This window comes from Salvelinus sp. IW2-2015, linkage group LG25 (genome assembly GCF_002910315.2).
Source record: "Salvelinus sp. IW2-2015 linkage group LG25, ASM291031v2, whole genome shotgun sequence".
Classification (NCBI taxonomy): domain Eukaryota; kingdom Metazoa; phylum Chordata; class Actinopteri; order Salmoniformes; family Salmonidae; genus Salvelinus; species Salvelinus sp. IW2-2015.
Window position 1 is genome coordinate 307,132 of NC_036865.1, and position 20,023 is coordinate 327,154.

General features: G+C 45.2%; 1 protein-coding gene across 1 annotated transcript in view; it reads right to left on the bottom strand.

Annotated features, from left to right (window-relative positions):
- Window positions 1-9,645, bottom strand: part of LOC111951671 (cadherin-23-like) — a 115,415-nt gene extending 105,770 nt beyond the window's left edge. The window contains exons 1-3 of the mRNA XM_024134577.2: window positions 9,436-9,645; window positions 9,180-9,272; window positions 10-159 (exon numbers count right to left, since the gene is read on the bottom strand). Coding sequence (XP_023990345.2) covers window positions 10-159; window positions 9,180-9,272; window positions 9,436-9,645 — 453 coding nt within the window. The remainder of the gene's footprint in view (window positions 1-9; window positions 160-9,179; window positions 9,273-9,435) is intronic.
- Between the last annotated feature and the right edge of the window lie 10,378 nt (window positions 9,646-20,023).

The following is a 20,023-nucleotide window of genomic DNA, read 5'->3' on the forward strand; positions in this document are numbered from 1 at the left end:
TGAACTCACAGAGAAGCTGTAGGAGCGAATGTTCTCGTAGTCCAGCGGCACGGCCACCCTCATCCTGATGTCAGCCCGGCCCTGCACCGCCGTGGGGGAGATGGTGAAGTGATCCGAGTTGTTCCCCGTTAGGAACACCTGAAACATACTATTCACTCCCTAGAGGAGATGATGGAGGGATGGAGAGAGGGAGGGATAGGGGTCACAAGGAAGAGAGAGTTAGATATTGGTTAAATATTCAAATGGATGATAATAAAAGCTGCAGTATGAGATGTGGGACTGCATTACGGACTATGGATGGAAATTAGTTATTTCGCTACTCCGGCATATTTACATTGAAGTGAAAACTGAAATGTTGATTAAAGTGAACTGTTCTTTTGAACAACAAAAAGGAGGTATGCAGTCCTGGTGATGACTCACAAGCACAAGATCATGTCATTAGATACCTGAATCATAAAAGTATTAAAATAGTACTATGGCAACAACATATGTAGCAAAATGTAATTACTATTTGTTAATCAATCAAGATCCAGATATTTAGCAGTATCATACATTCAGCATATGTACTTTTAAAGACACACACACTAGCATGTACTCTTACACACCATCTAAAGCAAGACCGATTCAAGACCAAGACTGGAGCAAATCGAGACCGAGTCAAGACCAAGTCCAGAAAAATGTGAGTCCAATTCAAGACCATGGTTTTTCCAATGACCAATGACCAGTGTTGTAGTGGTGCCTGGAAAAGTGGGTATATTCTAAGTTTCCAAACGCAAAGGCACCCTGTGTAAAGAAATCCGATGTTTTCCTATAGTTTATGAGTTTTCCTATAGATTTTTCAGATTTGCATTCTCAAAATCACACTTTCTTTTAATATAAAAAAGAAAAAAGTCCACATCAATCTGATTGGGTGGGCCTGTCAGGGCCTGGCTCCCCAGTGGGTGTGCCTCTGTCCACCCAGGCCCATCCATGTCTACGCCCCTGACGCAAACAGCCATGATGACAATTGGCATCACAAATAGCCTACTAACCAACACTTCTAAACTTTTTCAATACCTGGTTTGCATACTTTAGTTAGCATTTACTGGTAGCTATCATAAGCTGAAACGTCTTTCCTACCCTACTGGCTACAGATGTCATTCTTCTGTGAGCTGCTCCGTTCGAAAACCAGTTGAGAGCTGGTTTGCAAATGTTTAAGCTACTTTGGGTACTTTGTACATGATTTCTCTATTGTACTACTGAATTGATAAGTCGTATTCCTCCACTACACTACTTTAATWTGCACTAGTAGGGATTAAGAACTGAGTATAAGCAATGCCGATTGAAAAAAAGTATGTTAACAGTATATACCTGCGTATACCCTCCACTACACAACTTGCCCTTTGTGTTTTACAAAAAGTAAAGTGTGCTGGTATTTKATTTGCTTTCCTTTTAGAATCGCAAACCTGTTACACACTAAAGGCCTATAGGTTCGCCACTGTGCAAACATGTCTATAATAGATATAAAGGCTGTTACGATATTKATGTTTCAAGGAGTGCATATATCTGGCTTGTCGAAGTGATTTTATGCGCTGACTGAATGGAAGATGATAATTATTCGTTTTTTACTCCGCTGGTCTCGGGAAGAAATTACATGTCCTCACTGTCCYAGACCAAGTACAAATGTATCTGACACCGAGAAAAGACCGAGACATGCAATATGTGGTCTCGAGACCGGACTCGAGTYCTACAACACTGCTACACACTACTAGCATGTACACACTACAAGCACGTACACCAGGGGTTGGCAATACTTTTGGCTTAAGGGCCACACAGATTGTTTTGGGGATAGATTTGTTTGTTAAAATCAATTTGCGTMCCAGAAAAAGTATATAGGTCCATTATAATGTCTACATACTTTGCATCTGGTATACAACAAATAAATTAGGGATGCACCGATGTGTAATTTCTGGACCAATAACAATATCTGATATTTTCTAAGCAATATCGATCAATAGAAATGTTTGTAATTTTATGGCCTTTTTAAACATTCTAGATACAAACTACAACCAAGTTTATGTCCATTMGGGTAATATGAAAAATCTCAAATTGTCACGATCGCTGTCGTCGTGGAAATGACCGGACCAAGGTGCAGCATGGTGAGCGTACATTTCTTTTATTGATAAATGTCGCCAACAAAACAAAGAACAAGGAAACGACCGTGAAGCTTACTTAGGCCACTAAGTAATGCCACTAACAAAGACAACTACCCACAAATACAAAGAGGAAAAATGGCTGCCTAAGGGGAGCTCGATTGATGCCAGGCACACACAATTATTGGCTCCATCCAAGCACATTTATTTTCTTATTATCTCTACATTTCATTCTTCTGTCCTCTCTCATCCCTCCCTCTGTATATCTCAGTATGTACACCCACCCCTCTACCTGTAATCTATCTCTTTTCTCTCTTATCTCTGTCTTTGAGATGCAGGGTCAGAGGTTAGATCGTATCTCAGAGTGGCAGCTCTAACTTCCCCAGACTGGAAACCACCAGCCACCACACACACGCACAAATACATGCACCCCCCCCCCCCCCCCACACACACACACAACACAAACCACTGAGAGCATGTGGCATGGTTATGAACTGTGTCTCACCACCCGCAGCCAATTATAAAGACCCCTTTTCTATTTCTGCGGGAATCCATTTGCCAGCGAAATGGCTCATGACGACAGCGGAAGAATGATTGATCCGCAGAGAGAACATTTTTCGGAGTTCAATAAACATTTAACCTGGAGGGTTCTCTTTTTCGCAGAAAAAGACAAGAAGAGAGAACAAACAACGGAGAAAAAAAATAAATCAACCCCTGAAAAAATAAACAAGTGAAGATTAGACCCCACTAAATAGACCCAAACATCCTTCTGACGACTGTCGGCGAGCAACGATGTGCGCCCCATATGGCACCCTATTCAGTAGTGCACTACTTTGACCAGAGCCCTATTGGAGTTCATAATCTCGTATCCTCATCTGAATCGTCCTCTCTTTATCTCTCCCACATAAAAGTCACTCCACCGTATTGCTTAACATTATGTAAATTGTAATTGGGCGTTTGAGTACAGAATAGAGCAAACCTCCATGCACTGCCCACAAAGCTGCCACTGCTACAGCTGCCGTCACTTCTACTAAAGTGATGATTACACCGCCAATGGCAGCTCATTGAAGCCATGCGTTTAAATCACAATTGTATGTGTGTGTGTGTGTGATGTATGTTTGCGGACCGTCTGACTGTGCGTGCGTGTGTGTGTGTGTGTGTGTGTGTGTGTGTGTGTTTGATGAAAGCAGAATGACACAATGAGAGGATAATGTGTGATGTGGAGGAGATGAGGATGTTTAAGGAGCCATGTTGACAAGCATGACTATCTAAATCGCTCCGGCTTCACTTAGGCTGGGATTCACTCAGATCACGTTTGTGGACAATGCAGCTTTTAAAAGGCAAATGTTACCATGTTCGCAGAGATCACGTTCAAGATAAAAAGCTGCAGATGGCATCTTAATTGGAATTTAACTTTCAATGTCAAGCACACAACAGTGAGGTTTCAGATTTACTCTTGTTTTTGTTGGTTTTTATTGTGTGTACACACGATCCAGTGACATCATTTTTTGTTGTCTTAGTCAGAGATTAAGAGAAAACAAAGGCTGGCGTAACATGAGGAACATGCAACGTGACGCTATTGTGTTATTTACAACTGTTTTATATTTGATCAAATACAAATAAAACACAAACTCATAAAGCTCACTTTTTACATTTTGACTTTCGCCATTTCACACCATTATTGGCCCCTTCAAGATGAGTGTCACATTAGCCCTTAGCTCAAATCCCTCCTTTAGCACAACCAAATGTTTTATTTTACCAAGGTATTCACTTTATAGGGAATAMGGGGCCATTTAGACAGTGGATCGATGGTGGAGGGCATTATGTTTGGCGGTTAAAATGGCCCTATGTTTTTGTTTTGTTGTTCATCTCGCAGAGAACCATTGTGGCTGATGACTGGCTATTTAAACAAATATTCAATATGCAGGGATGTCACCTCAAACTGCACATAAACGTAATTGCCCATCCATTTGCCTCTCTCTCTCTATCTCACCAGAAGCTCTCATACCAAGGTCCTGTCAGATGTCGCTGTCACAAAGTTTACTGACGAGTTTTGAGCGGAAAGTTTTAGATTCAAACGGAGAAGAGTGATTAAGAAAGAGGTCTGTAACTACCACTTGTGTCACCCACTAGTAAAAATGGAACATCTCTGACTCTCTCCCTCTCGACGTGTGGGTTAGTAGTGCATCTAGTAATGCATCTGTCAATGTCAACTCTGCCTTGATTGCTACGTATTGTTACCAGTGGAGGCGGGTAGTGGGAGAAATATTTATGAATACAGAACTTTAATTTGCATGTTGTTGATATTGTTCCATTCATTCAATTCCAGACATTACAATGAGTCAATCCTCAACTTTTTACCTTTCATCAGTCTCTACTGGTTTTCACGATTCAGATCTTTTTCGTTGTGTTGAGCATATGTATCAGAGCATGCATTTTTATGTGTAGGTGTTTGTACATGCATTCATGTGTATGTGTGTTATTGTGGAGTGAGGCAGTGTCTTTGTTGTGTTAACCTGTGTATGCTGTGTGTGTGTGTTAATCTAGMATGCACCCCAAATGGCACACTAGTCCCTACATAGTGAACTACACCGTAATTATTTTTTGTTGTTTCCAGTCATAAAGTTGTGCAGCATATTTCAAGCTTTACAAACTTTAAAATGTGAAGTTATACAATCTCACACCACATTTACTTTGACCAATACAATATAGTTAACCATTTGTCAGTTCAACTTGCACTTCATATTAAATCAATAGCAACTTAGTTATGCCAACTTTAAATGTAGAATTATCCTAATTAACACCAAATTTACTTTGAATAACTTACTATGTATAATTTAATTCATTTAGGTTTAAGTAGCGATAACTACACCTCCATTTTAAAATGTAATATAACTTAGTATCAAGTTAAGTAGACTACAGTATATATACACAAGTGATGGGACGTTTGATACCGGAGAGGCGATGCAGTTTTCAAAGCACTACTGATCCGACKAAATGTACCGATGCTCATTTCAAGGTTAGATTAACAATGTGATCAATGATATCTTCATTTAACCACATGCTTTTTTGAAACGTGTTTCAAWATGCGAGATCCCACTGATTTCACCGTTATGCCAGTGCTTTCTTCGATGACGAGTTTCTTTCAGAAACCGACGATTAGTTTTATTTTTTGGCAGCACATACAGTTGAAGTCGGAAGTTTACATACACGTAGGTTGAAGTCATTAAAACTCATTTTTCAACCACTCCACAAATGTCTTGTTAACAAACTATAGTTTTGGCAAGTCAGTTAGGACATCTACTTTGTGCATGACACAAGTAATATTTCCAACAATTGCTTACAGACAGATTATTTCAGCACTATATGTACATTCAGAGAATAACTGGTTTCTGTACTACAGTTCTACCAAGTATTCATACCACTGACAGACTTTTATAAAAGGTGTTTTGACTGCAACTAAATCAACTGTAATTTGGATTTTGTATGCGCTCATACCTAGTAATAACCAGTTATAACCAATGCGAGTACATAAGGTGCTCCATCTCTGCAGGTGATCTGTCTTTCAGGACAAGATCACTGCAACAGGTCCCCCTCCACCCTATGATGATATGCATTACTTYATATTATGTCTCTAGAGAAACCTGATATCACAACTTTTTTAGATTTTCCCGAATTGTATCACAATTCCAGTGGGTCAGAAGTTTACATACACTAAGATGACTGTGCCTTTTAACACAGCTTGGAAATGCCAGAAAATTATGTCATGGCTTTAGAAGCTTCTGATAGGCTAATTGGCATCATTTGAGTCAATTGGAGGCATACCTGTGGATGTATTTCAAGGCCTACCTTCAAACTCATGTGCCTCTTTGCTTGACATCATGGGAAAATCAAAAGAAATCAGCCAAGACCTCAGAATTTTTTTTGTAGACAAGTCTGGTTCATCCTCGGGAGCAATTTCCAAACGCCTGAAGGTACCACGTTCATCTCTACAACAATAGTACACAAGTATAAACCCCATGGGACCACGCAGCTGTCATACCGCTCAGGAAGGAGACGCGTTCTGTCTCCTACAGCAAAGGACCTTGTGAAGATGCTGGAGGGAACAGGTACACAATTATCTATATCCACAGTAAAACGAGTCCGAAATCGACATAACGTGAAAGAAGCCACAGCTCTAAAACTGCCATAAAAAGCCAGACTACGGTTTGCAACTGCACATGGGGACAAAGCTCATACTTTTTGGAGAAATGTCCTCTCGTCTGATGAAACAAAAATAGAACTGTTTGGCCATAATGACCATCGTTACGTTTGGAGGAAAAAGAGGGAGGCTTGCAAGCTGAATAACACCATCCCAACCGTGAAGCATTGGGGTGGCACCATCAAGTTGTGGGGGTGCTTTGCTGCAGGAGGGACTGGTGCACTTTACAAAATAGATGGCATTATAAGAAAGGAAAATGATGTGTATATTTTGAAGCAACATCTCAAGACATCAGTCAGGAAGTTAAAACTTGGTTGGAAATGGGTTTTCCAAATGGACAATGACCCCAAGCATAATTCCAAAGTTGTGGCAAAATTTAATACATCTTCTTAGGGATAGTGTCCATTTTTCTCAATTTCCGCCTGACTCAAAGTAAACTGCCTGTTACTCAGGCCCAGAAGCCAGGATATGCATATAATTGGTAGCATTGGATAGAAAACTCTTGAAGTTTGTAGAAATGTTAAAATAATGCATGAGACTCTAACACAATTGATATGTCAGGCGAAAGTCCAAAGAAAAACAAAACAGGKTCTTATAATGGAAAGCTATCGGTCCTATGTAATTCCAGCTCCCAGATAGCAATTCCTATGGCTTCCACTAGATGTCAACAGTCTTTGTTCATTGTTCCAGCCTTGTTTCTTCAAAAAATAGGAATAATTTGGAGTTTTGGTACAAATAGTCCAAGTGGAAAATCACTCTGTCAGCGCGCGACGAAGAGGAGGGGTTTCTGCTCATTTGACTTACCCATTGAACATACTCCCTTCCGTATGAAATATTATAGTTTATTTACATRTTATGGTACCTGARGATTAAATAGAAARGTAGTTTGACTTGTTTGAARAAAGTTTAGCAGTAGCTTTTTGGACTCCTTTGTCTGCATGTTGAACGAGTGGATTASTGAAATCGATGGCGCTAACTAAYCMGACCTTTTGGGATATAAATAAGGATTTTATATAACAAAACGACCATTCATGTTGTAGCTTGGACCCTTGTGATTGCAAACAGAGGAAGATTTTCAAAAGTAAGTGATTTATTTATTCGCTATTTGTGATTTTATGAAGCCTGTGCTGGTTGAAAAATATGTTGATGTGGGGCACCGTCCTTAAACAATTGCATGGTATGCTTTCGCTGTAAAGCCTATTGTAAATCGGACAATGCAGTTAGATTAACAAGACATTCAGCTTTATAAACGATATAATACACTTGTATGTTCATAAATGTTAAATATTACGATTATTTATTTGAATTGCGCTCCCTCCAATTTCACCGGATGTTGTCGACAGGTGTCCCGCTAGCGGGTCTCCTAACCTTATTAACACAAAGCCAAGGTATTGGAGTGGCCATCACAAAGCCCTGACCTCAATCCKATAGAATATTTGTGGGCAGAACTGAAAAAGTGTGTGCGAGCAAGGAGGTCTAACTACTGACTCAGTTACATCAGCTCTGTCAGGAGGAATGGGCCAAAATTCACCCAACTTATTGTGGGAAGCTTGTGGAAGGCTACCCGAAACATTTGACCAAAGTTAAACAATTTAAAGGCAATGCTACACTCAATTAGTATTTMGTATGTGAACWTCTGACCCACTGGGAATGTGATGAAAGAAATAAAAGCTGAAATAAATAATTCTCTCTACTATTATTCTGACATTTCACAATCTTAAAATAAAGTGGTGATCCTAACAGAGACCTAAGACAGCTAATTTTTACTCGGATTAAATGTCAGGAATTGTGAAAAACTGAATTTGGCTAAGGTGTATGTAAACTTCCGACTTCAACTGTGTATATATATATATTTTACARACTACCGTTCAAACGTTTGGGGTCACTTAGAAATGTGCTTGTTTTTAAAAGAAAAGCAAATGTTTTGTCCATTAATTAATATAGCACAAAATTTATCAGAAATACAGTGTAGACATTATTAATGTTGTAAATGACTATTGTTGCTGGAAACGGCAGATTTTTTGGTGTGGAATATCTACATAGGCATAGTTCCTCTGTCCAGTGTCTGTGTTCTTTTGCACATCTTAATCTTTTCTTTTTATTGGCCAGTCTGAGATATGGCTTTTTCTTTGCAACTCTGCCTAAAGGCCAGCATCCCGTAGTTGCCTCTTCACTGTTGACGTTGAGACTGGTGTTTTGCGGGTACRATTTAATYAAGCTGCCAGTTGAGTACATGTGAGGCATCTGTTTTTCAAACTAGACACTCTAATGTACTTGCTCAGTTGTGCACCYGGGCCTCCCACTCCACTTTCTATTCTGGTTAGAGKCAGTTTTGTCARGCCCTGATCTGTTTCACCTGTCTTTATGATTGTCTCCACCCACCTCCAMGTGTCTCCTGTTTTCCCCATTAGTCCCCGGTGTATTTATCCCTGTGTCTCTCWGTGCCAGTTCGTCTTGTTTTTTCCAAGTCAACCAYCGTTTCTCCTAGCTCCTATTTTTTCCAGTCTCTGTTTTTTCCTAGCCCTCCTGGTTTTGACCCTTGTCTGTCCTGATGCTGAATCCGCCTGCCTGACCACTCTGCCTGTTCTGACCTCGAGCCTGCCTATCCCCTTGTACTGTTTGGACTCGAACCTGTTCACTGAACCCCTGCCTGTCCCGACCTCGAGCCTGCCTATTGCCTTGTACTGTTTGGACTCTGAACTGGTTTATGAACTCTCGCCTGTCCCCGACCTGTCTATTGCCTACCCCTTTTGGTGTAATAAATATCGGAGCTCAACCATCTGCCACCTGTGTCTGCATTTGGGTCTCGCCTTCTGCCCGTATAGTARGAACTGGCCATGACAGACCCAGCAGACTAGAACCAGCTCCGTCACGCTGTCTCCCTGCAGGGAGCCACCATTGAGGAGCAACTGCTGGTCCTTTTGGCAGGGCTTTGTTCCCTGATGGAACGCCACAACAAAGTGTTCAAGGCTATAATGGAGCAAATCAATGAGTTAGCTCATAGGCAGCCCGCCACCTCTGAGACCTCCCAACCACCCATTAACCTTTCTACTACTAGTGMATTTGTTCAACCTACCCCGGTTCCTCGAGATCTACGCTTACCTCCTCCGGAGTGTTATGCAGGCGATCCTGGTACTTCCGGGTATTCCTTTCCCAGTGCTCCCTKATTTTTGAACTCCAGCCCTCTTCATTCTCATCAGACTGATCGAAGATAGCGTATTTAATCACGATAATGTCCGGAAGAGCGCTCTCCTGGGCAACGGCTGTGTGGGAGCAGCAATCTGCTGTGTGCCATAGCSTGGAYGAATTCATGGCAGAAGTGAGGAAGGTTTTCGATTCTCCGTTGCACGGGAGGGAGGTGGCTCAAACTACTGCAGGTACATCAGAACTCCTGTAGTGGGACATGACTACGCAGTAGATTTTCGCACATTGGCCATCGAGAGTTCCTGGAATCCGGAGGCTCTGTTTGACACRTTTCTCCACGGACTGTCAGAGGGGATAAAGGATGAGCTRGCAGCTCGGGAAATACCACGGGACATTGATTCCCTCATCGCCCTGGCAATTAGGATTGATGGGCACCTACGAGAACGCAGGTGTGAGAGGTGGTCGTGTCTCGGGAACACTCATTCATCTGCTGATGTTGGCGCCCATCCGAAGGAATCCGTAAATCCCCGATGTTTGCATTTCCCGAGGAGAGCCGAAAACACCCGAGGTTCCCAGTGAATCATCGGCGACGGGTAAGTTGGATACTCCTGAGCCCATGCAGCTGGGAAGAGCTAGGTTATCGGTTGGGTAACGCTCACGCAGGCTAAATTCTCACTGTTGTCTGTACTGTGGAGGGGCGGGATATTATATAGCCACTTTCCCAGTTAAGAAACCCCTTTCTTTAGTGGGTACAAGTACTCTGGTGAGCCAGACTGGGAGTCCCCTACTTCAATCTCCCGTCCACCTTTGTTTGTGATTCTGCTGTGGGGAGACCAGTCTAAGTCTCTCTGGGTGCTCATTGACTCTGGGGCTTATGAAAGTTTTATGGATGCTATCATGGTTTCTAAATGAGGTATTCCCACAACTTCTCTCTGTCCCCATGGATGCAAGGGCACTGGARGGCCGCTCTATTGGAAGAGTCACCCATAGCAGTGCCCGTTCATATATGGGTATCAGGAAACRACAGTGAGATCTTACAGTTCCTCCTCATCGATTTCCCCCCCATGTTCCTGTGGTTTTGGGATTTATTTTCTTGGCTGCAGAAACACAATCCTGTTATTGACTGGACCACGAGCTTCATGCTGGGTTGGAGCCCGTTTTGTCATTTTCATTGCCTAAAAGCGTTCCCCTCAGGATGTAAGCAAAGCCAGGGATGTCGCTGTCGTCCCCACTGAGWACCATGACCTCCTGGAGGTTTTCAGTAAGGCACGGGCTACTTCTCTTCCCCCACACCGTCCTTATGATTGTGCCATTTATCTCCTCACAGACACCACACTGGCTATATTCTCTATCCGGCCCAGAGACCAAAGCCATGGAAGAGTACATTGAGGATTATCTGCTACTGGAGGCATCAATCCGTCTTCATCTCCTGCTGGCGCGGGGGTTTTCTTCGTGGAGAAGAAGGACAAGATCCTGTGTCAGTGCATTGACTACCGGGGTCTGAATGATATAACGATAAGTATCGTTACCCCGTACCACTCCTCTCCTCAGCTTTCAACCCTCCAGGTGGCCCCATGTTTTACAACTTTGGAATGCCTACCATCTGGTTCAGATACGCGAAGGAGATGAGTGGAAGACAGCCTTTAACACAGCCAGTAGACATTATGAGTGCCAGGTCTTGCTGTTTGGKCTCACCAAGGCTCTGGTAAACAATGTGCTCCAAGACATGCTAAACCATTTCGTGTTCATCTACCTTGACGACATCCWGTTTTTTTCCCGGTCTGCCCAAGAACACATTCTTCATGTTAGACCAGTCCCTTAGCGCCTCCTGGAGAACCAATCGTTCGTGAAAACTGAGAAGTGTGAGTTCCACCGCTCTACAATCTCCTTTCTGGGATATGTCATAGCTGATGGATATATCCAAATGGATCCTGAAAAAGTGAAAGCAGTGGTAGAGTGGCCTCAACCTACGTCCAGGGTGGAGTTACAAGTTTCCTGGCGTTCACTAACTTCTTCTACTGCCGTTTCATTCGGGGCTGGCGCACCCTGGCGAAACCCCTCTCTGCACTCCTCTCCCGTTCACATGGTCTCCAGCGGTCGACAGAGCACCCTGGCGGTCCCCAACCTGCCTTTTGCCTACCCCTTTTGGTACAATAAATATCGGAGCTCAACCATCTGCCTCCTGTGTCTGCATTTGGGTCTCACCTTGTGCCCTTATGAATTTGCGTTGTTCTGGGAGTAGTACACAGCGTTGTACGAGATCTTCAGTTTCTTGCATGGAATAGCCTTCATTTCTCAGAACAAAAATAGATGGACAAGTTTCAGAAGAAAGGTCTTTGTGTCTGGCCATTTTGAGCCTGTAATCGAACCCACTAATGCTGATTCTCCAGATACTCAACCAGTCTAAATAAGGACAGTTTGTAGCTGTGCTAACATAGCTTCAAAAGGGTTTTCTAATMATAAATTAGCCTTTTAAAATGATAAACTTTGATTAGCTAACACAACATGCCATTAGAACACAAGAGTGATGGTTGCTGATAATGGGCCTCTGTACGCCTATGTAGAAAATTCCATAAACAATCTGCCATTTCCAGCTACAATAGTGATTTACAACATTACCAATGTCTACACTTTATTTCTGATCAATTTTATGTAATTTRAATGGACAAAAACGAGATTTTCTTTCAAAAACATGGACATTTCTAAGTGACCCCAAACTTTTGAATGYTTGGGTGTGTATATACTATATTGTGGCAGACCAGGGGATTTGGTCAAGACGTTTACATAGATCAGACACGGACAGAGTATGATTAGCTCGGTTTCAAGGGTGTTTATTAAATAATAAATCAAAAGAAAAGGATAGGTCTCCCCCATGAGACCRTCTCCGGGATTCCATCTCCTGGGCTCCGGGTCTTGCTGTATCCTGATGGGCACACAAACTCAACTCCCTCGTCTTAGCTCGGGCACCGTCTCCAACTACACGGAAGTCACCTTACTTCCCCCAGTCCTCTCTGTGTGCTGCCCTTCTGGCAGCTTTATGGACTTGTGCAGCTGGTGAGCAATCAATTGATTACTCACCAACTCCCCAATCAGCCCTAATTAGTCCTGGGCGGAGAGCCCGTCGAGACCTGGCACGTCCAGCAGATGGAGCCATCGCCTTGTGATGTATACTCCGTATGTCACCAGGCCTCGTCGAGTCTCCCCCTGGTGGCTGACCTGCTGTATGCCACACACCCCCCTCCCCTTAGCTCTGTCAGGGAGGGGACTGTCATCAGTGCGACGTATTTCTCCCTTCTCGATAGGGCATCCATGTTTCCATGCTTCGCCCCTGACCTGTGCACAACAGAAAAAGAGAAGCGTTGAAGGGACAAGAACCACCTGGTAACCCGATCGTTTGTGTCCTTTTTCCTGGCCATCCAGACCAGGGGAGCATGGTCCATGACCAGGGTGAAGTGGGTACCTAACAGGTAATACTTGAGTGTCTAGCGCCCACTTCACCGCTATACACTCTTTCTCAACAATGGAGTACTTTTTTTCTCTAGGAACCAGCTTTCTGCTGATGTACATGATGGGGTGCTCCTCGCCATTGTGTATCTGGGACAGAACGGCGCCTAGTCCCGTATCACATGCATCTGTCTGGACCACCATCGGCACCTGGAAATCAGGCGTTACGAAAATCGGATGGAAGCACAGCGCTTCCTTCAGATGGCTGAACGCCGCTTCTGTCTCGTTCATCCATTTCATTGTTTTCGGGAGGCGGGCCTGGGTTAGATCGGTGAGGGGGGAAGCTATAGCCACAAAGTTGGGTTAAATCAGCTATAGTATTCTGCCAGTCCCAGGAAGGACTTGACCTGTGTCTTGTTGCGTGGAACGGGCCAGTCACGTACCGCGTGAACCTTCCTCTCCTSGGGCTTGACGTTCCCCCGTCCGATCAAATACCCCAGGTACTCCACCTCCTCAAATCCTAGTTTGCACTTCTTGGGGTTCGCGGTCAACCCGGCTTGRCTGAGCGTGTCCAGCACCGCCTGGAGGCGCGTCAGGTGCTCTTCCCAACCTTAGGTAATTGACAGGTCCCAGCTTCTCGACCACCTCATATGGTCCGTACCATGTTGCCAGGAACTTACTTTCAGCTGTGGGGATTAAGACCAGCACCCTGTCTCCCACATGGAATTCTCGYGGCTGGAATCCCCYATTTGTAGACCTGGGCTTGGGCGCGTTGGGCCTTCTCCATATGTTCCTTCACGACGGGCCATATGGCTGTCATCCGCTCCCTCATCGTCTCCACATGCTCTACCACGCTGCGTAATGGGGTCGGTAGAGCTTCCCACACCTCCTTTACGAGGTCCAGTAGGCCGCATGGCCTCCTCCCGTAGAGGAGTTTGAACGGGGAAAACCCAGCGGAGGATTGSGGTACTTCTTAGATTGAGAACATTAGGTGGTGTATTAGCTGGGCCCAGTTCTTCCCGTCCTGCTCGATGACCTTCTGCAGCATCTGTTTGAGCATTTTATTAAAATCCTCGACGAGCCCATCCGTCTGCAGGTGAAAAATGAAGGTCCGGATCTGCTTGATCTGCAGGAGGGCACACAACTCTTTCATGAGGCGGGTCATAAACTCCGTACCTTGGTCTGTCAAGATCTCGTTCGGGATGCCCACCCGGCTAAAGAGGTGAAACAGTTCCCGGGCGATTCCCTTGGATACCGCCGCCCGTAGGGGAATGGCCTTGGGATACCGTGTAGCYTAATCTACCATCACRAGGATGTACCGGTGTRCTCGTGCTYTTTTTACCAGGGGTCCCACTATGTCCATGGCGATGCGTTCAAAGGGCACCCCGATGATCGGTAGGGGGWCCAATGGGCTTCGGAAGTGGGCATTCGGGGCCATGAGTTGACACTCTGGGCAGCTGCGACAGTAGTCTTCCACGGCCCTCCTCATKCCGGGCCAGTGGAACCGGGTGGCGATCCGTTCCCGGGTCTTCTCCATTCCCAGGTGCGCCCCCAACAGGTGGGTGTGGGCCAGCTGAAGAACGGTTCCCACGTACCGTCGGGGCAGCAATACCTCTCGAAGTTCCCCCTGTTGGCGCGACACCTGATACAAAAGGTTATTCTTGATTTGGAAATGGGGGTATCGCCAGTCACTCATCCCCGGAAGTAGCTATCCAACCACCACTATCACTTGTGCTGCGGCGGCTTTCAAGTTCGGATCCTCCCACTGGGCCGTCCCGAATTGTCTCCTCAGTTGGCCCCCAGGAGTGGTCTCGACTGGCCCCTCGAAATCGAGGAGGGGGAGGCTGGGCTCTGGTTCGGAATCCGGAGCCCCCTCCAACTCCGCCGCCGTAGACACATGCTGGTTAACTGGTTGCTTCCGGGCCGCACAGGCTATTGGTCGTCCCCGCTCTCTTCTTCGGACGGCTCGTACCTTCTTCCTCAACTCGTGCCCCCATAAGGCCGTGAACAGCGGAKAATCCCATCCCACTAGGAGAGGTAGCGGCAACTCTGGCACTGCACCCACCGTCATCTGGTACCTCCCTTGTGGTGTCACAATGTTGGTCCATATGGTTGGATACCGCTTTGTGTCACCGTGAACACAGAAAATGGACATCTCCCTACCCTTTTCGGTCTCCTGGTTCAGCAGGTTCATGGTTACGAGAGTAACCATACTTCCGGAGTCCAATAGCGCTTCCGTGTCATGTCTGTCAACCTTCACCGGGACCATGGGTGCAGTTGATTCGGGGTGCACCCCACAGGAGGTGACATAGTTCACGGCGWGACCCACCTTGCCTCCGGGGCTTACTGATGGCCCCGACTCCTCTCGAGCCGGGCAATTCCAGGCAATATGCCCCCGGGAGCCACACTCAAAACACCTCCTTTGGTCTCCTTCTACCTGGGGTCGTCAGTGGCAGGGCGGCACTACCCAAGCCGTCTCTCCACAGATTTGCAGTCTTTTGGCCCTGCCGACTGTCGGTTCGGGGTACACAGCYGTGGGGCTGTCCTTCTTTCCCCTCGAACGGGTCGCCGACTCTGCCCGGCTCACACTCAGCAGAGCCTGAGTGTTCTGATGCATCTCCACTGCTTCCAGGAGGCCCTCCAAAGTCTGGGGTGCGCATAGACTCGCTGCCCTCTTCATGTCGTGGGGTAGCGCCCGTAAGAAGCYATCCAGGACAACTTTGGAGAGGGTGGATATGTCGGATTGGAGCCATGCTGACGAGCAGTAGGTCGCTCATCTGTGCTCGGGGGGGATGCGTCGGCTACGAACCTCCAGTCGTAGAACCGTTGAGCCCGATGGGCCAGGCTGTACCTGTAGCGGCTGAGTATCTCCCGTTTGCGTCCGTCGTAATTAGCCGCCTGTTCGTTGTTCAGGTCCCAATACGCCTTTTGGTCATTCCCAGAGAGGAACGGGGCCAGCAGACTGGCCCACTTCGGCCTTGGCCATCCTTCCCGTAGAGCTGTCCGTTCAAACGTACAAAGGTAGGTTTCGACGTCATCGTCTTCCGTTAGTTTGAGTAAAAACTGATTGGGATGGGATTCAGGAGACGCTCCTCCTTGCAGCTTCCTGATTTCCTCAACGAGGCGGACGTTTTGTAATCGGTGTTCCTCCAGRGTTCGTTCCTGAACCGCCTGTTGTGCTTGTTGGGCCCGGACGAACTGAGCTATCAACTTGTCCATGGTGATGCTGCGTAAACGTCAACCCTGATCTGACCASGTTATCAGATTGTCCGCATTCTCCACCACATGTGGCAGACCAGGGGATTTGGTCAAGATGTTTACACAGATCAGACATGGACAGAGTATGATTAGCTCAGTTTCAAGGGTGTTTATTAAATAATAAAACGGGATACCGTCTCCTGGGCTCCGAGTCTTGCTGTATCCTGACGGGCACACAAACTCAACTCCCTCATCTTAGCTCGGGCACCGTCTCCAACTACACAGAAGTCACCTTACTTCCCCCAGTCATCTCTGTGTGCTGCCCTTCTGGCAGCTTTATGGGCTTGTGCAGCTGGTGAGCAATCAGCCCTTGATTACTCACCAACTCCCCAATCAGCCCCAATTAGTCTTGGGCGGAGACCCTGTCGAGACCTGGCACGTCCAGCAGATGGAGCCAACGCCTCGTGATGTATACTCCGTCTGTCACCGAGGCAATCGACGAGTCTCACCCTGGTGGCTGACCTACTGTACCCACAATATATATATATAATATATATAACTATATATATATATATAAGTGTGAAGTCGGAAGTTTACATACCTTAGGTTGGAGTCATTAAAACTCGTTTTTTCAACCACTCCACAAAATTTCTTGTTAACAAACTATAGTTTTTTGGCAAGTTGGTTAGGACATCTACTTTGTGCATGACACAAGTAATTTTTCCAACAATTCTTTACAGACAGATTATTTCACTTTTTATTCACTGTGTCACAATTTCAGTGGGTCAGAAGTTTACATACACTAAGTTGACTGTGCCTTTAAACAGCTTGGAAAATTCCAGAAAATTATGTCATGGCTTTAGAAGCTTCTGATAGGRTAATTTACATCATTTGAGTCAATTGCAGGTGTACCTGTGGATGTATTTCACCTTGACTGGACACAGCTAGACAAACTTATGTTTTTGAGAAAATCAGGGAGTTTTGCAACGAAGAGGACATCACATGCACTGCACTAAAGTCAAGGGCAGCACAGAAACAGGCTCTCCGAATATAGATTCCCTTGTTCATGTGTGGTTCGGACGGACCAGTGATCAGCACTATCTGCAGAGCCTCTATTTAAATGACTCTCTCCTAACACACACGCCATACGCCGTTGCTGCTACTATTTTTTTTTAACTCTACTGCTCAACCACTTTACCCCTGATTGTATGCATATAACTACCTTGTCTATCACGGATATCATTATTGATATTATTTTTGTACATACTGTATATTATTTTATTTATATTGACACTTTCTGATATTGCTGCTATGGAAGAAATCATTTGGCTGTACCGTTTACACCTTCTGTAGAGACCCATCCACCTAGCAAGATGTGGAACTTTCTGTTTTCCTGGAATTTGTCCTTATTGTAGGCTACTACTTTTACCACTTTTAGTCTTAATTTGTACTACTATGTTTAGCACATGACCTCACATGTGAATCCTTACAGAGATGGGTGGGGCTGGCTTAAGAGGGTGTGAACCATGCTGAATGGGTGTAGATAAAGGAGAGCTCTCCAGTAGGTACCAAAAGATTCAAAGGCTCTTTTCTCAAAAGTGAGTATACAAATGTATCAACTTTCAAAAAAGAATTACTTTCTAATTGTTCCTGAAAAATGTGGTGTTTGATATACCATGTTGTAGCTCTGAGTCTCTACTTTTATCCAATGTAAAAAAACAAATCKAACATTTTGCTTTATAAGACCGATTTGAGCCGGTCGGTCAAAATGTGTTTACATTCCTGTTAGTGAGCATTTCTGCTTTGCCAAGATAATCCATCAACCTGACTAGTGTGCACTGTGTTACAAGCTCAGAGGAATTAACATATTTTCTACACAATTTGGTGAAAGCCCCAAAGGCTTCAGAAAGCATCGTTTTCCCATCACTATTATATACAGTACAGGAACTAAACAACCTTAACCCTAACTATAATAAAATAGAGATTTCAGTAGGGAACATCATGCTCCCATTTGTCTCTTACTCATGTGTGAGCTTTTTTTGTCAGTCTCAAAACCTTAAAAGGGTGCGTACTGATAACCAAAAAGGGTTTGAATGGCTTCTTCACCTGTGGGATCGTCTGAAGGGGGGTGAGGGGGTCTTTTGTGGGGGAAAACTCCTTCTGATTGGCTGGGCCTGGCTCCCCATGGCTGCACCCCTGCCCAGTCATGTGAAATCCATAGATATGGGCCTAGTTATTTCAACTGACTGATGTCTTTTATATGAACTGTAACTCAGTAAAATCTTTGAAATTGTTGCATGTTGCGTTTATATTTTTGTTCGGGCCCCGGTCAAAAGTGTGTACGGGCCCCGGTCAAAAGTAATGCACTATATAGGGACTATGGTGCCATTAGGTACTCATCACTAGTGATGGACAGGTAAGGAGTGTAGTTAAGCTGGGGGTTGAATAGGGATGCCCAGTTGGGGCTGCATTCTGATTCATTCTCCGCTGTAGATCTGGTTGAAATCCATCTACTGTAGTTATGTGGCTGTCCTCCTTGAGCCCACCCAGCTTACATAGAGAGAAGAATGGAAATAAACCTAAAGGCATCTATTATGGAGAATTCACAGGGGCACTGCTTGTATTGATAGAGGCATGCTTTTGCCTGGGAGGAATCTGAGAAGCGGTCGGGATGGCAACATCTTGTATTTTTTTAAAATGCAATGGCAGCGTGTGTTATTTTTGGTAAATTTCCTCTGCAACTTCTGCACATGCGCACGGGACAAACGCACACACACACACGACAAGCACACACACACAGCACACACACACACAACACACAAGCACACACACACACACACACACACACACACACACACACACACACCCCCACACACACACCACACACAACGCACAGCACGGCGCGTTCTCTGACACTCTGACAGCCTCTGGGGGCAGAGGGTCGAATAGGGGATAGGGCGCAGTCAGAGCAGCACCCCTCGTATCATCTACCAGGTGTGCCCATCACCACCTGGTGGAGGAGCTCCTAGCACTCCTATCCATCTCCATGCTGACAAGAGCAAACACACTCCATGGCATGAATAAACAAAACTGCTGCTAAATAGGCCACTATCTCTCCATCAGACACTTTCTCTCTGTRRCTCTCTGCATCTCTCTCACTATCTTACTCTCTATCTCTCCTTCAGCCTCTCTCTCTCTATCCTCACCCCTTTCTATCTCTCTTCTTCTCTCCCTCCACCTCTCACTCTGACTATCTCAGCTTCCCTCTGTCTGTACAACTGCCCTATTCACRTAACTTCCTGCCAGTACTCRATTAGTTATGCTACTTTCTCTACACCTTCTTCCCTCTTTCCCAACCCCTCTACCTCCCTCTTCTCCTCCTTCTCGTTCTCTCTCCACTTGACTTGCAGTTATCTATCAAATTTCATCCTGGCGGCTGTGGTGCTGGAATCAATCAGAGTTGACTAGCTTTCGGCTTATCTCAACCTGTGGTGATTGATTTTCCTCGTTAGGTATAATTTGATGCTGTATCCCATATCTTCCAAAGCAAATTAAATTGTAGTCTAGTCGAAATGGGGCTCCTAGTCTTGGGCTGCTGTGAGTGACCGAGCAAGTGTGTGTGTAAGAAGATTGTCTGTGTGTCTGTTTATGAGCGCATGTGCATGTGTGTCTGTGTGTCAGCGCGGTGGGATGTTAGATAGAGCTAATGGGAAGTGGCGGACACATGATGGAAAACTAAAGAGGATGCTGTTGAACAGGGCTGCTTTCCCACTGGGCTGACACACTCACTCAGCACAGCACAATGTCTCCTCTGCAACTACTCACTACTGCTAAAATACACTACATCTGAATCCATACTGCTGTACTGAGCCAACGCAACATCTAGGATTGCAAGATTCCATTA